At 50.4% G+C, this 16,461-nt stretch overlaps 1 protein-coding gene across 2 annotated transcripts in view; it reads right to left on the reverse strand.

Moving 5' to 3' along the window:
• Nucleotides 1–11,459: 11,459 nt before the first annotated feature.
• The window catches only part of RALY (RALY heterogeneous nuclear ribonucleoprotein), a 139,220-nt gene continuing 134,218 nt past the window's right edge, over nucleotides 11,460–16,461 (reverse strand). For both annotated transcript variants that reach the window (XM_065645493.1, XM_065645494.1), the window contains 2 exons: nucleotides 13,536–13,584; nucleotides 11,460–13,294 (listed from right to left, as the gene is read on the reverse strand). In XM_065645493.1, coding sequence (XP_065501565.1) covers nucleotides 13,540–13,584 — 45 coding nt within the window. In that variant the 3' untranslated portion in view covers nucleotides 11,460–13,294; nucleotides 13,536–13,539. The remainder of the gene's footprint in view (nucleotides 13,295–13,535; nucleotides 13,585–16,461) is intronic.

A 16,461-nucleotide genomic window follows, 5' to 3' on the forward strand; every position in this document is an offset into this window, starting at 1 on the left:
GTGTCTTTGATTTGGATTTTTCCTTCAGTTTCCTCTTTAAACAGCTTGTGGGAATGGTTGGCATGTTGTTCTGTGCATCATCTCACTGAACTATGTCCAAGACCCAGAATAAAGTTTTAGATAAAGGTTATTTTGCTTTTACATAACAAGCTTATTTTTAGTTAGGCTGTCACTGAACAGAGAAACCAGCCAGAAAAAGTCAGGGGGACTATACCAACGTGAGAACTGCTCATGCTTTTCTGGCTGCATTAATAGGAGAATGGATTTTGCACAGAAAGTGATGTCAGGACAGGTTGATACTGCTCAATTATGCAGAATATAACTTTGAGATAGTTCAGACACAACATTGATGCTGAATCTTAACATGGAATTGGCAAACTGTTCTGTAAGCTTTCATAGTGTCTTAGTACTAAATTTTTCAATTTCTAATAGAGAAATGTTACGTTTCTTAAGTCCTGCACTCTTTACGACTTTAAAAAGAGTCCAGCTGAATGCAGGAGAAAAAGAAAAGAAAAAGGATATAGGTAACATCATCATATGATGGCTGCAACACACTCTCTTATATAAATCTTGAATTTACAGAAGATACTGCCAAGTATTTTTGGGTTGATCATAACGAGCACTTTGCCAGCAGACACTATCAGCAGTTTCTAGTGCTGTCCTAACTTGTTTTTCTAGCGCTGTAGAAATTTTGTTAGAGCTGCCACGTACAAAGATGCGCACAGGGGGTCAAGTCCTTGAGCACCGTAATGGGGACAGTTTTCGTTTAATCACCAAAATGGTGCAGGGTCAGAAGGTGCAGCAGCTCAGGACCCCACGCACCCACCCTGCAGGTGAGCACAGCAGCCTCCTCCCCAGAGAGATGGGGGCTGTTCCGAATGCCATTCATCAGGTGTTAGAAACTGAAGGGTTTCTACCAAGTTTTAATCTTTGTATGGTAATACGGAACAGAGTCTTGCTGGGAAGTCACTTACTTGCTATTTGAAAACTTGACAGCACTCTAAGGCAAACCCCAAGGTTTTATCATTGGTTTCTTAAAAGCATTTTGAATTTCAAGTGAGCTATAATGAATGTTGGATGTATCTTGAAGTGAATAAAGCCAGGATCAGTGCCTCTTGTAACATTATTGTTGTATTCTTGTTTTTTCTCTAGCAAATAGACATTATCCTATTGGAAGTAAAACTTCTTGGAGAAGTGCTAGTTGCCTTTTTGTTTCAGTGACTTGCTGTTGGGACACACTGAAATAGGTGGAGAACAATGATACTTTCTGTTTCTAAATGCTTTTGCCTGGGTCAAATACCTTCAGCATACTAAATTTAAAAAAACAAACCACATACAAAAAGCGTGAACACACAAGAAAAAACCAACAACAAACCCTCACAGTATGGCCTTGAGCTCGTGCTGTGTTTAAGTGCGTTAAATACAAGTTTGATTTCAGTATATTTAGATCGAAAAGATGCAAGTTAATAAAAAACCCAAATAACTGTTCAAACCTGTGTGGAGAGCTTTATAGGTGTATTTTATAGGTGTATTTTACAGATGTATTTTGAGCCTGTGCATGAAATCTTGAAGGCATTGGCTTTGATGACTAATATTTGAGTGAAACATCTTGAGCTGTAGACTCTAATTCACCTGTGGAGTAGCCTCACTGATGCATGAAAAGTCTGTGTCTAGGAGTAGCAATTAGTTGATTTTATTACCAAAAAACACCTTCCAAAAAAGGAGTACAGTCTGCCGCAAGTGGTGCGTGAACATAAATGCCTCTTGCTGCTTGTCAGACTGATATAATTCGAAGTGGAGTCGTGAGTCCAGAGGTGAAAAAGCAGAGTTCTGTACTTAAGCAGAATGGAAAGAGGCAGCTTAAGGATGGAGTTCTCGCCAGAAGTTTGTAGCTTGCTTTGCCTTGGGTCTGCACATAGGCGTGTGTTTGGAGGCAAAAAGAGCTGTGTTCCTCCGTGCTTTGTGAGCTGAAAGTTGGCTGGATGGTGCTGCTGGAGATGCAGGAGCCGGATTTTTTCGGGCATCACCTGGCTGCAGAGTGGGATGGAATCGCTGTTTGAGGGGCTGGGGAGGAGCCCGGAGCTGACACAGCCCCGAGGTACAGCGGAGTCACTCCTCTTGCCTCCTGTGATCTCTCACATCTCATCTAACTCATCAAAGTGGTCGCAGGTCTGTTCCTTTCCAGATGCAGCACATCTGTCAGCACAGAACGTGTAAAGGAAAATCTTTCGAGATTTGTCACTGGAGGTCCCAGGAGAACGGTACAGAAGTCACGTTGCTGCCAGTCTGCCTGAAATTCACTGATATCCTTGTAAGAATAATCTCTTTATAACCCACTTTTGCCAGGGAAATGCTTTTCTCTCTGTTGCATAGTCAGGGGGTTGGAACTCAAAGGGTCCGGTTGGGTCACCAAAGTAACCAGTACAGTGAAAATAATCTAGTTCCCTGGCTTAGGATGGATGCAGTGGGATCAGCCACCTTCGAGGTGGTGTGGTTCTGTTCTGCTGAAATAACTGCTTATGAAAATAAGTGAGATTAAATACTTCTCATGGAAGCTTCTGGCCAGAGTAAGGATTTAATCAAAGCAGTAGTATTTTTATCACCAGAAATGGTGTAAAGAAGGAGAAACCTTTATAAAAAGTTTCTGTTGAGAGTGGGGGGTTTTTGGTTGGTCCTGTGTGTGGGTCATGGTGCATTGTGTCCTTCAGACGTGTACCCCACACCCCGAAATCCCGCGTTTGTGTCATCCGGGGGCCGGCTTGGCAGGGACGCTTGGTCACCTGAGGTTGTAGGTGAGGGGAAGAAAAAGCGGAATTTCAAAGCTGGTGCTGCTGAAAACAACACAAGGTTTGTCACGAATCGCATGGGATGTTCTGTAATCAGACAAAAGTGCGTACGATGGTATCTAGTGGAGGAGAACAGAGGAGAATAGAAACAGCAAGAAAACTCTGAAAGTCAAGAGAATGTGAAGTTGAGTATGATGCTGACAGCTAAGATTCATTAGAAATTATCTATTAATCTTTTGAATAACATTTCTCCAGGTATCTGTCCTACCCGTCTGCTCAGTTTTTTCCTAGAGGTTTATTCCAGATTACCAGGCTAATAGAACAGTATCCAAGCGCGTGGGAGGCCAAGCTTTGAGAAAGAATTGAGGGCAGATGTTCGGCAGCAAACAGAAGCTGCACAAGAATTACCAGTTCAGCAGCAAACTGCAAAGTCACTCCAGCTTCCAAAATAATTGCTTGCTTTTCTATTTTTAAATTGGTTTTGCCATAGTAAAGGGTAGTCCCATGTTGCCCGAGTAGCAGAATATGGTTTTCTGCAGCTTCCCGTTTGACAGGTGCTTGCCCTTGCCACATAGGATCATGGAATATTTTGGGTTGAAGGGCCCTTCCCAGCGCCCCCAGTGTCCCCCCCGCCATGAGCAGGGACATCTGCACCAGCTCAGGTTGCTCAGAGCCCCGTCCAGCCTGGCCTGGGTTGTCTCCAGGGATGGTTCAGCCACCACCTCTCTGGCCAACCCGGGCCAGGCTCTCACCACCCTCAGGGCCAACAATTTCTTCCTCATGTCCAGCCTGAATCTCCCCTCCTTTAGTTTAAAACCATCACCCCTTGTCCTATTGCAACAGGCCCTGCTGAAAAGTCTGTCCCCATCTTTCTTACCAGCCCCTTTTAAGTCCGTAAAGGCTGAAAAAAGGTCTCCCCGGAGCTTCTCTTCTCCAGGCTAACAGGTCACGATCATGGACCTCAGGCAGTTCTTCAGCCGCACGGCCACCCTTGGGCACACTGCAGCATCAGTCCCAGCAGTGGCTTCCAGGGTGGGGGGACTTTGAGATCAGCCATCAGGGCACCCCCTGCCCCCCGTCAGCTCACGGGAGGGCCAGAGGCAGGAGCCACATCTCTGCTCCCCATCGTGCCTGCACGCCGGCTGCTGCAGCGGCAGCTCTGCCCTCACAGCCTGCTCCTGGTTCTGCCCCTGGCAGGACACGGTGGGGATGGAGCCTGCTGGAGTCCGGGTTCACTCATCCTGCTCCCCAGCCGGCCTGTTCACTGGTGTGTTTTCCCAGCCACTGTATGGGGATGTAGCAGAAGATCGGCGAGGAGGTTGGTTAAATGTAAATACGCTCAAGTGACTTGCAGCTGTGTGTAGAAAAAGCACATACATCACACTAATTGTTTTACTGACCTCGTGTGCTTGATGAGTAGAACCTCTGTGTTAGATAACATAGGCCTGTGAGAAACTCCAGACAACTTATCGCCATGTCTGAGATTCCTGCTTTGCTGTGAGAAAGAGCAAGAGGCTGCGCCTGCCTGAAGCCTTGAAATCCCGGCGAGCTCAGCAGGCCCAGCGATCTTCCAGCAGGGCTGAACTCACCAGCGCCTGCGTCCCCGCTTGTGTCACCTCTGCCTGGGAGCTCAGGTGCTACTTTGGACATCCCCCAGTAGAGAGGTAACTAAAATAAAACTTGCTCTTTGCAAAATGCATTCGTGGCCTCTGGCTGTTCTTTCAACGTGCCTGTGTATGTGCACGCACCAATAAGCTCACTGTTCCCTGGAAAACAGAAGGATTCAAATGATGGGAAAAGGGGCAGCTGAGTGTCCCTGGAGGAGAATGGCCAGAAACACCCAGGTCAGAGACAGTGTTCAGGCAGCACAAGCCTGTCCTGGCTAAACCTCTCCTGGGCTTTTCCAGCAGCGCAAAGGGTCCTCCAGCTGTGGTCTGCAGATGTTTGGATTCCCACGGTGTCCATGGATATTGGCCAGTGTAGGGTTGGACCTACACGGCTCTACCTCGTGTTCTCCTTTCCGCACATGTAGGGATATTGTGGCAGTGAACCTAAATGACGCCTTGCTGTAGTCCCAGGCGTCTGTCAGCCTTGAGGAAACTCTTCTCAACTGGCTCTAATTTGGGCTAATAGCTAAAACGATTTTGGATCAACAGTAAAATCCTATGGCAGAGAAGGGTGCACAACTCCATGTGTCCTTTCCCTTGGAACCCCTTCAATACATAGAGCTGATGGAGAAGAAAGGTCGCTCTGATCCTGATCGGTTGCTTAAATGCTCTCGTGGCAGGGGGAAAACGGCTTTTTAAGGAAGATATTACTTGGAAATTGTGGAATTCTAAAGAGAAACAGGTTTGAGGGCTTTTGCTGATCTTTTCTGGCTTGAAGGAACCTCACCTGGCTCCAGTCCCTCGGCTAAGAAATCCAGTTTTCTCAGCTCTTTCTGTGCTCAATAATGAAGACAGGGAGGTGCCTCCAGAGGCGATCCAGCCCAGTCTTTTAGTTTTTAGAAAGAGCCTAGGGAGACACTGCTTCTACTGCAGGTGTTTCATCATAGATTAATATAGATAAGACATACATACATATTCACATTGGTATCAGATACATATAGACACTATAATTTCTTACGTATTCTATATAGGAGAATAGGGCTGAACCTGTGCTGTTAGTCTCTGTCGCAAGCCTAAGGGAACAACCACACTACTTTACACAGACTTAGAAATTTAAGCTGGCTCTGGAAAGACGTTGCTGCCTGACAGACATGAGGAACTGGCTTTTCCTTGCAGGAAGAAAAATACATTCTCGCTTCCCTTCCGCTTGCGCCTCGAGCACCAGGCTCATTCCTTACTGGCTCAGCTCGCTGTTTATCCTTTCTCCTTTTTGCATACTTCAAACAGTTGCATATTTCCAAAATAAAACAGCCATAGCTTTAAATCTGTGTTATTAGCCATGTTTCTGCTGAATTCTCAGCAGAAGTCTGTGGTACCTCCCTCTGTTACATCATCCATAGTGGTCTCTGGGCTCACAGAGACTTTGGGTTTTCTAATGCAGAAGCAGTTTCCTTAATTCTACATTCTTTATTAAAGCAGATTAGTTTGAAACCCTTTGTTTCTTCCCCCAGCCCTTTTTTTTTGGTAATTATCCCATAGGTTTTGTGTATTTCTTTCTTCCATGTTGACACATTTCACTTGAGGACCATGTGACTGACGGCAAAACATGCTCGTGTCCTAATTGTCACCAGTGTTCGATGGCATGGCTGCATGCTGGAGCTTCTAATGTGGTCTTACAGTGCTCTTCTGATAATACGCGTTTTCATTTAAAAAAGGAGAAGAAAAGGGAGTTTTATTGCCTTCGTTACAGGGAGAAAAGCTAGATGTGCTTCACTTTGAAAACAAGGCACTGAAGGCAAGTAAAAACCAAATCTTTGGCTCTTTTTAGTTTTGTGCGCTGAAATGTCTCTATACTGCTCATCGTCCGAGCCTGCTGCAGACTGTGTGCTAAGGTTTTGTCCAGCACCAAACCAGCCTTTTTTCCACCATGAACGTGGAAAAACTAAGTTCTGGGAAATGTGAGCTCATCTGAAATGAAGCTTAAAATGCTTTTCTTCGCTGCTTTGTCTCCGCACTTTCTGACACCTTCGAACAATGGGCTGCTCTCCTATGAGTCCCAGCCAGCAGGGAGGATTACATTCCTTTCTTTTTTCTTCTGAAGGAGCTGTGCAAAGATCTCTCGGGTTGTCTTGAAGCGGTTATTTAGGTTGGAGGCTGCGGTTGCCATTGAGGTTTCCCTGTTAGTGAGAGGCTGCTTGGGGCGGGCTGTGTGGTCTCACCTTTTTTAGTACATGATTGGTTTTTATTCCAGACCTACTCCACTTTCTCAAATCCACTTATGTGCTGAATCACACCGTTTTCCCTCTACACTTTGTTCCGGATGAGGGAGGTGGCCATTAAATCTGTCCCCAACCGAGAACATATTCAGGCTTGAAGAACGAGGAGCGTGCTGGGGCTGGAGATGCTGCAGCAGAGACGTGTCTTCTGAGCTGGCCAAAATCAGGAGATGATGCTTTGGCACGTGTGGATGTGAAGGGCGGCGGGGGCCAAGCCGGAGCATAGGGTGAGGATGAGGAGCGGACGTCCCAGCTGTCCTGCCAGCCCTGTCTGTCCCGCGCTCCCCGGCTGGCTCAGCATCACCCAGCAGAAGGAAACCCCAAGGCAACACGGGGAGCGTGGGCACCGTGGTGGCTCTGGGCCCGTCCTGCCAGGTGGCATCTCACAGCTGCGGCCACCGCGGCAGCCGCTGCTGCCGTCGCTCCGGAGGTGGAGCTGCTGTCATCCCCATGCAGAACAGAGATGATTTGCTGTGAAGGTTGAAGCGTTCTTGAAGGTAGAAAGAAAATACATAAGTAATGAAAAAAATAAGATTAAACTGAATGCACAGAAATAACAAAAGGTAAGGATTGGGCAAGTGTGCAAATGCAATGGAAGAAAAACCGATGTGATGGAATCAGGAAGGTATCAATTTGTGTGTGCTGTCTTGAAATACTGTCGTTTGAGAGTTCTGCTGTTAAAAAGGTGATTGTGTATCAGATTTACCTTTCTAATTTGGATTTTAATGCCCAGGGCACAACGCTTTTTGCCTGTTACACATTGAATGTTTTCCAGAAGAGTACGATATTCACAGTGGGTCTTGTATATCCGCAGCCTTGTGGGTTGAAATGGTGCTTAAGAGGAGGCAAGGAACCAGAGGAAGGGAAGAGGGGAGCGCTGTGAGGAGCAGAGCTGATGGGAATGAGGTCAGGTAGGGATTAATCCAGCCCGCAGCGACATCCCATCCCTCTGCATCCCCAGGGAGTGCTCTGCCAAGCCATCGCTGCGGCCGGTCCTCATGTGCTGAACTACAGACGGAGTTCGGCTGCGGGGTGAAGATGCGCTGGGTGAGCAGACGGGGGTGGCTGCAGCTTTGGTCTGTGCTTGACCCCCAGCGACGTCTTCTTGAAACGGGACTAAAGGCGTCAGCAAGGAGGCTCCTTTGCTCCTCTGTGGGCAGGGCTGGGAGCCTGGGTTCCTGCTTCTGCCTGCACCTCCCACCCCATCCTTCCCTTCCCATCCTTGCCCTCTCGCATCTTGCCTTTCTTGATCACGCTTCCTCCAGATCTCTTTTGCAACTAGTTTGGGTGGATCACTGGGGCCAGGAGCCCAGGGAGGGGGGTGGAAGCTGGGATCCGTGGGAATTTGTGTTTGCAGAACCCTCTCAAACCTGACAGGCAGGAATGGCTGCTCGAGCCCCTCTGTCAGAGGTGCACAGAGGATTTCGGAAATGGCTGAGTCCTTCTTCACATTGGACCATCCCCATCCAAGGCCTGCGTGTGTTTTCCTGGCAGAGGATGGACAAACTCCACCAGGAGCCTTGGGGTTCCTGACACATCCCCAAATGCTTCCACGACTTTCTTGGGAAGAGGAAAAATATGGCATCAAATCTCCTGCAGATCATAGGAAAACAATGCAAGAGGGATATGACAGCTCTTGCAGAGTCAGCAACTGGCTTTTACAAATTCCCCAGAGAATGGGTCCTGTTATAGCTGCAGTAACCGAAGTGTTTCCAAAGCGCTGCACAGACTTGAACTGCAATGCTCATTGAAGTCAACAGGATTTATTCAAGTCAGTGTGGGCTTTTGTTGTATATCCTGACTCAAACTGAATGCAAGACTACAGGCATTTTGGCCCAACAGATTGTCTTTCCATGTCCAGAAGCACATAAAAGGAGGATTTGGTACTGGAGAAACCCTGCTCTATTGCTCTAACGCCTGCCGAGGCCAGCACATCAAACACCAGAGCACCAAACCTTCCGCTACACCTGCTGTTCCCATCCAGAGCAGCACATTTAAGCCCAAAGTGAGTCAGGAACCTCAAACATTTGACGTTTCCTTTGCAGAGGTGCAGGCAAGGCAGTGGGGATTGGGACCTTTGGTTTTGTTTCCCACAAAGATCCCGCCGCCGCTGCCACCAAGTGCAGATGGGATGGCACCAAGCGGAGCAGCAAATGTGAGGTTTGGGGCACTTGGTACTCAGATCTTGTCTCTGTGGGTGGTGGGGCAAGGCTTTAACAAAGGCATTTATTTGGTTTCCATTTCACAGACAGAAACTGTATGTTCAGTTGAGTTGCTCAGTTTATGTTGATCACTTTTCTTCAGCATGTACAGATGTTGGATTAACTGTTGCCCTGGGGGAAGTGCAGGGAGAACAGAGCGGTCCAGCCCTCGTATTCCCACATCCCAGCAGCACAGGGACAACTGACGGGGAGCAGCTCTGTGGGGACACTGGATCCTGGAAAACAAAGCTGGGTGCATGTGGGGTGAGATGATGCATGTAGGGTGAATGTAAACGGGGGGCCTTTATAGTCACTCAAGAGCTAATGAGATGACAGATCTTTTTGTGTCATGGATACTTAAAATGCCATAGGGAGGACCACACATTTTTCTGTTAACCAGGACAAGCTCAGAGCTGGGGCTTCCGCTGCTCCCTGCGCCCCAGAGCCTGCGCTGGGCTGGGGCTGAGGGTGAGGATGACGGGCTGGGGATGAAGCTCTGTGTTGTGCTCTGAGCACACAGCACCTCACGCTGTATCTCACGCGGGGGTTCACGTTTGGAGAGACGGGACGGGGGAGCTGGGGCACAGGAGCTGACTGGGATCAGGCGTGCACTGAAGTAGCACCGATGGCTTTGTCTGTGCTCTGTGTGCATGGTCACTATAAATACTCCGGAGTCCTTACACCTCCACAGCCTCGGCTGCTCTTGCCCGTGTGCTTTCACCAGCCTCTTTCTCCATCGCTCTGTGCCTCCTGCCCCTGCAGTGGGATCTGCCTTTCCCCCCGTCCCTCTCTGTCTCCAGCCTGGGGGTGACACCTCCTCTTCCTCTGCTCCGCTCTTGATGGACCCAGGGAAGTCAGCAGGAAGCTTTGCAGCCGCTTGATGGCCTTAAGGGGTGAAAGGGCTGGTATGTCCCCCTTCCCACCCCGTGCTGTGCCCTCGCCTCTTCACGTGAAGATTTTCTGGGTGGTCACACACAGAACTCCACGAACAGGAAAACCCCAGACCCCATGTCGTGGAGGCCCCATCTACAGTCAATAGCAAAGTTCATTACCCTACAGGGCCCTGCATATGAGCTCCCAAACTGCCCCACTCTCCCCTCAAAATAATTAATTATAGTTAGTAATTGATAATTAATAACCAGTCCTCTTATGAGGAGTGGTTGAGGGACCTGGGGAGAACAGGAGCTGAGGGGAGACCTTCTGATCTCTGACCTGCCTGAAAGGAGCTTGGAGCCAGGGGGGTCGGGCTCTGCTCCCCAGGAACAAGCGCCAGGACCAGAGGAAACGGCCTCAAGTTGTGCCAGGGGAGGTTGAGGTTGGATCTGGGGAACAATTTCTTCCCCAAAGGGCTGTCGGGCATTGGAACAGGCTGCCCAGGGCAGTGCTGGAGTCACCATCCCTGGAGGGGTTTGAAACGTGTTTAGAGGAGGTTCTCAGGGACAGGCGTTAGTGCCAGAGTTAAGTTATGGTTGGACTTGATGATCCTGAGGGTCTCTTCCAACCGAAATGATTCTATTCTATGAATTAACAGGGTCAGAACAGTTGTTTGCCCGGAGACATCAACCATGCTCTGATGGCGTGAAGCTGATGAGCTGCACGGTGCTGCCGTTACCCGGTGCCAGGCTGAGCATTTGGGGGAGGCAGGGGCCGGGGTGGGGATGGCACAGGGAGATGCTCTGCCCGCCCCCGAGGCACCGAGCCCTGGGCACAGCCCAGGTACGCAGCTCAACGGACCAAAGGCTGGGCTGAGTTTGACCTTGATAGCCAAATGCTTTGATTTGCTTTTTTTCTTCTGCTCCCCGCCCTGCAGTCTTTCCTCCTTCTTCCCAGCTGCAAAGATATCCAGCCATCACTCTGACCTCGCTGCTTTCCTCATCTTGAACTGGTGACTGATGGATGGCAGGATGGATGGATGGATGGATGCTCAAGCATCCCCAGCTTCACCATGAACAGATGAAACAGGCAGCTGTGCCCTCCAGTGCTGGATGACGGCTCAGGCCAGGCTCAGCAGCCAGCTTTCTGGGACTGGAAACTTTAAAAAAGCACTGAAAGGGCGGTAGCAGCTTGTGGTCACTGGTGCCCTCCAGACACAGCTCAGGTGCCACATGTCCCAGGGTTTGGACGGTTACTCCAATGAACATGTGCACGATTGACAACATGGTGTGAGCTTTGCTCTGCTGGGGAGGGGACTGGGGACACGGCCAGAAGACATTGTGCTTAAGGAGCATTTATTAGCACTGTCGGCTTGTGCAAACTGGAACAGCAGCCTCATTTTTCCAGTCTGTTATGAGCTGGACCAGTGCAAAGTCCAGAGATTAAAGGTTTGGATTTTTCCCCAGCTCTCCTGCATTAAAAGTGTTTTCAGGCCTCCTGAGGAAAAGTCCCAGACACCTGTGAATCCAGATGTTTTACTCAGCTCAGTGGGACATACCTTGTGTATGGGAAATCAAATCCTGTGGGCAGAGGTGAAGCTTAGGAAGGGAAAGAATTACTTGTCTGAAATAGAGCAAAAAAGTGCATGTTATATGGATGTATAACAGAGAGAAAAGAGAGTGCAAGCAAATTAGATTTCTTTCTTTTATTATACAGGATTGTATGTACAAGGTCACCTTTCTCCCAAACATCAGCATCACAGTCAGTTCATAGCAAAAACTGCAGCTCATCTCTCAAAGCCTAGAAAACAGCTCTACAGCGGCTCAGTACAACACAATGGATAAATTGTACAGGAACCGGAAAAAGGGAGGGGAAAGCACGGTTATCCCTTTAATCCCTCATGAATTATTTGAAACTAAGAAATGCAAATAAAACATTGTGCTTCAAGAGCCATGCTTGCTCCAGGACGGCCCTCGGGGGAGGCAAGCGTTGCCCTGGGACCTGTTTTCCCCTCTACCCCTCAAAGAGCGATGCCGTAGACAAGGTCTGGCTTTGAGCGCTGGAGCAGAAAGCAGGAGTCCCCTTTCAGAGCACCCCAGAGATGCGGCGGGGCCACATGGTTTGTGGGAGAGTTTGACCGAGGAGAAGGTGCGGACACTGTTGCGGATTCAAAGCACTGATGTGTGTATTTTGGAGGGGAAGAGAGGAGATGGGCAGGACACACCTGATCTGAATAAAGTGCTATGTGAGTCTCAGTCCCACCCACCCCTGAACTCCGAAAAAACGCATAAGCCCATGAAGGAGGAAGGAACAAGAAGAGAAAAGGCCAAGAGCCTTCCTGGGTGTTGTGGTGTAAGGGGGTTCCCACGCCAAGTGGCATGCTGGCTGCTGCCACCCTCTGCTCGCAGGACGTGGCACGGGTCAGAAGCAGCTTGAATTTGGGCAGGAAGGGGAGGCGCTCGCACGCCCACATGCATCGTGCTCAGGGTGTTCACCGTTACCAGTCTCGTTACTGCAGACAAGTCGTCCCGCGGCGCAGACCCATCAGGCTGGGGATGCAGCGCAGGCTCTGCAGGCAGGAGCAGGAGCAGGAGCTGTTGTGCCGCTCTCCTGGGAGGCCAGGTCGGTGCGAAGACCCAGCGAGGCTGCGGCACGAGGAGATGTTGGCGCCCTGGGGAAGGGGCTGATGTCTCTGGCGCTGGGCTGGAGAAGCGAGTGGATCACATCCCTTCCAGGGAGCAGCTGGGCTAGGAAAAGGGTCTAATCCACATGTGCTGGCACCCCCTCACTCTGCAGAGACTTGCTCAGCCTTTACCTAGTGGTTTCCCAACGGAGAAGGAGAAGCCCAAACCAATGAAGACGATGTATGCTTTGCCCCTCCTGCTTGGGATCCCCCGCTTGCCTGCAGGCAGCCTCCTGTCCCCTTCCCTCTCTCCAAGCAGCTGCAGAGAGCACAGCACATGCACCAGCACCGACTCATTCCCGCCTGGACGTGACCGGGGACCTGCGGCAGCTCATGGGGCAAAAGAGACGCGACAGGAGGTGACCGTTCTGGGAGGAGAGCTCACCCCACAGCCTCAACACGACCTTTAGCATGAGAACACAAATCGTCCAAACTGAGACAGTACTTTTCCTCCAGGCAGCAAATGCTCTGGCTCTCACCTAGCACAGGAAAGAATGTCTTTATTAGGTCAGGCTTTTTTCTCCCTCCTCTCCTGCAAAAAGCCCTATAACATGTCTGACTCATTTGGTGACACAACCACTCTCCTGTTATCCAGTCGGTGGTGGTTATGGGTTGTGCAGGGTTCGGTTCCTGCCTCTGCTGCTGCAGAGCTCCGAATCCAGCGCACAGGGTAGCGGGGATTCACTGGGATGATGACTTTTGTCTTTGCTTTACAGATGGGTGGAAGATGTTGGGCCATGTTTCTCCTTTTGAATGCCAGGCAGAGATGACAGCAGCACTTTGATTCAGCTTGTCTTGCTCACCGTGCCAGGACAGGGTTTAGCCTCGTGCTTTCCTCACGCGGTTGCTCACTGCTGTTCTGGATGGGCTGCAAGGAGAGGAGATGGAGAAGGTGGAAAAAAAGGTACATAATTTTCCTTGAACTTCAAAGATTTGTGATTTACGAAAGGGAGGGAGGGGCTGATCAGTGGCCAAGCTCAGTGCTAGGAAAACACAGAGGATCAATGGAAAAGAGTATCTCCTGAAGTAGCACCCCCCTGACCCCAACATGCACAGAATGGCAGCTTTTGCTCAGGATCAGCCTCTGAAAAGCAGCGTGTGAGCTGTACCTGGTTACTGTAGTCTGGCATCCTCCACGTCTGTGTAATGGCTGTTCTCCTGGAGGGAAAAGGGAACCAGAAACAGTAAATCACCACATGTCCCTCCTGCCCTGCCCGGGACGCTGTGACGCCTCGCACGCTGTGACCAGCTGCCACCACGCTGTGGGACAGTTCACAGGCTGCGAGCAGGGGCAGACTGCTCAGCGTGGTGGACGAGCTACAAACCACACCTCATGGGGACACTGCATGTGTTTGCTGGCAGACACTGTCCCAGGCAAACCCACAAATCTCCCCTGGCTCCTTATTCTGGCAGGGTTCTGCCAAACAGACCCAGGATGTGTGATTCCCTCTTGGATTTTGAAGTCTGGCTCCTGCTGAACCTCAAAGGGACTGGGAAGAAACTAAGCCCGTGTTCCCCGGTGTAAAGTCTGGTGTCTGATCTGGGCTACGCCAGCGTCAGCATCTCCAGTGGGCAGGTCCCAGGGAAGGCCTTGAGCCCGTGGCATGAGTTGCCGGCTGCCAAATTTCTGCAGGGCCAAGTTAAGTCCTTGCTCAGCGCTTTCGTAATATTTACTGCATGTGCTTGCACAGCTCACGCCTTCTTGCAGCACTGTGAAAAGTTAATTTGGGACCTAGGAATGGCCCGCACCAGGGGACAGGCATTCCTGCGACACTGCAGCTGCTCACAGATGCAGAGGTGCAGTCGGTCCACAATGGCAAATCATGCACAATGTAATGACTCTGCTGTTGAACACAGCAACTGGTCCCAGTTTGCAGCAGAACTCATCACCCAGAATGATAACACATAGTATTCATCACTCCAAAGGCCACAATAATAGTGCTGGTGTGCTGAACCAGTCCCCGTGCAAGAGCAGTTTGAAAGCACGGCATGTGAAAGTTGCTGTTCTGCAATGCAGCATCATTAAGAGAAGAATTCGTAGCATTTCATCTCCTGCACAGCCCAAATTGTGTGGTAAACATTTGAGAGATGGAAATCCAGATGTCTGCAGGGGATGCCAGGTAATCTGAACAGAAAAGCAAGGGAGCCCAGTCCCAATGTGGTCAGCAGTGGGCTGGCACTGGGGGAGACAAAGAGATTTTTATATTCAGGGACACCAAGAGGGTCTTTGCAGAGATCCTCCAGTGGAAAAGCCTCAGGACTGCAAAGCTTGAGGAAGGGGCAGCTGGAGACTGTGCTCCAAGGAGCTGTGGATGGAGACTCCCAGGAGAGGGGAGTCTGGAGGCTTGTGACTTCTGGCAACAGAACAAAGGCTCCTTCTCTGCACTTACACAGCAGGTAGCACGCTGGGAACAGGCTCTTCAGGAAAGCCAGGTGAGGTGGCACGTGCTCTGGGCAAAGGAGTAGCCCAGATGCACTGGGATGTGCCCTGGAATGGGTGATGAGTCAGCTGAGAGCTTGTGGGTGAGGATCAGGGGACACGTGAACACGGGTGACACCAGGGCAGGCACCTGCTACAGCCCACCTCATAGGAAGTCTCCTCTGCATGGCTGGAGAAAGCCTCCTGATCACAGACCCCTGAGCTCCTGGGCACTTCAACCACCCTGGTGTCTGGTGGGAGGGCAGCAGGACTGACTGCAGGCAACCCAGGAGATATCTGAAGAGTGTCAAGAATGAACAATTTCATGACACAACTGACTGACAAGCTGACCAGGGGAGACGTTCTTCTGGCCTGTTGCTGATGACCAAGGAAGAACGGGTCCAAGGTGTGAAGACTGAGAGAAGCCTTGGCTGCAGTGACCAGGAGATTGTGAAGTTGAATATCCTGAGAGAAGTGACCAAGGTAAAGAGCAGAACCAAACCCCTGAATTTAAGAGCAGATTTTGTGTTGTCTGGGGATCTGCTTGGCAAAATCCCATAGGAGACTGCTCTGGAGGCCAAGGCAGCTGGGTCATCTTCAAGGACACCTGCCTTGGAATACAAGAATGGGCCATTCTGGTGACAGCTGGGCAGGCGTGGCCGGAGGTCAGTGTGGATGAACAGCAAGCTCCCAACCGAGGTTTTTCATACGTGAAACGGCAGAACCCAGAAGATGGAAAGCAGAGCTGAGCCACCCAGGAGGAATATAGAGCCATCCCACCTCTGCAGTGATGGAGTTAGAGGAGCATCTGCAGGTACACCAGCAGCATAAGGAAAGCCAAGGCAAGCATGAGCTCACTGCTCAGTGGTGCAGGGGACCAAGGGACCCGGTGACAAGGCACATGGAAAAGGCCAAGGTGCCCAGTGCTTCTTTGTCTTCTTGGTTCTCACTGGTCAGGTCTGTCTTCTGGCCGCCCAGGTTCCTAAGCCTAGTGGCAGAGCCTGGGGGGAGGAAACATCACCGACTCGATCCTTCCTCCGCAGCGCTCCTCTGCTGCCCATCTTCTCTGAAAAGGGCACAAACTCATGCTGGGAGGGGAGGGATCCCTTTGTCCTTCTCCTAGTGGGCTGTAGCGTGTAGTCTGGACTCGATTTCCCCAGGTGATGTTGGAAACTTCACCAAGGCCAAGCAGAGATTTGTGCACAACACCAGGGCAGCCAATGTTGCTCTGGAAGTGGGTATGAAAGGAAGTATTTGCCCAGCTCCTGTTGATTTTCAATGGAAATTGTGTGCCTGACTCCCTCGGGGTCTAAAACGCTCCCCCTGGGCCCAGCTGGAGCTGACATCTCTGTGAAGCATCACCCTGCTTAGCCGTGGTATTTTCAGGTGAGCTGCAGTTCAGTGAACTCCCCTATGAACAGGGATGCTCAGTCCTGCTGCTCCCCAGGAGACGTCCTACAGCTGTCTACAGGGTGCAGGTGGGACCCAGACCCAAGTCCACCTGGACCTTCCCCACTTGTCACCACAGGGAAGAGGTTCCTGGCAGGGAAGCCTCTGTGCTGGGTACTGCCCCAGCGTGAGCAGGTCTGACTCCCGCCTTGCATAAATGATGCCGT

Source organism: Caloenas nicobarica, chromosome 15 (assembly GCF_036013445.1).
Source record: "Caloenas nicobarica isolate bCalNic1 chromosome 15, bCalNic1.hap1, whole genome shotgun sequence".
In the NCBI taxonomy this organism is placed as follows: Eukaryota; Metazoa; Chordata; class Aves; order Columbiformes; family Columbidae; genus Caloenas; species Caloenas nicobarica.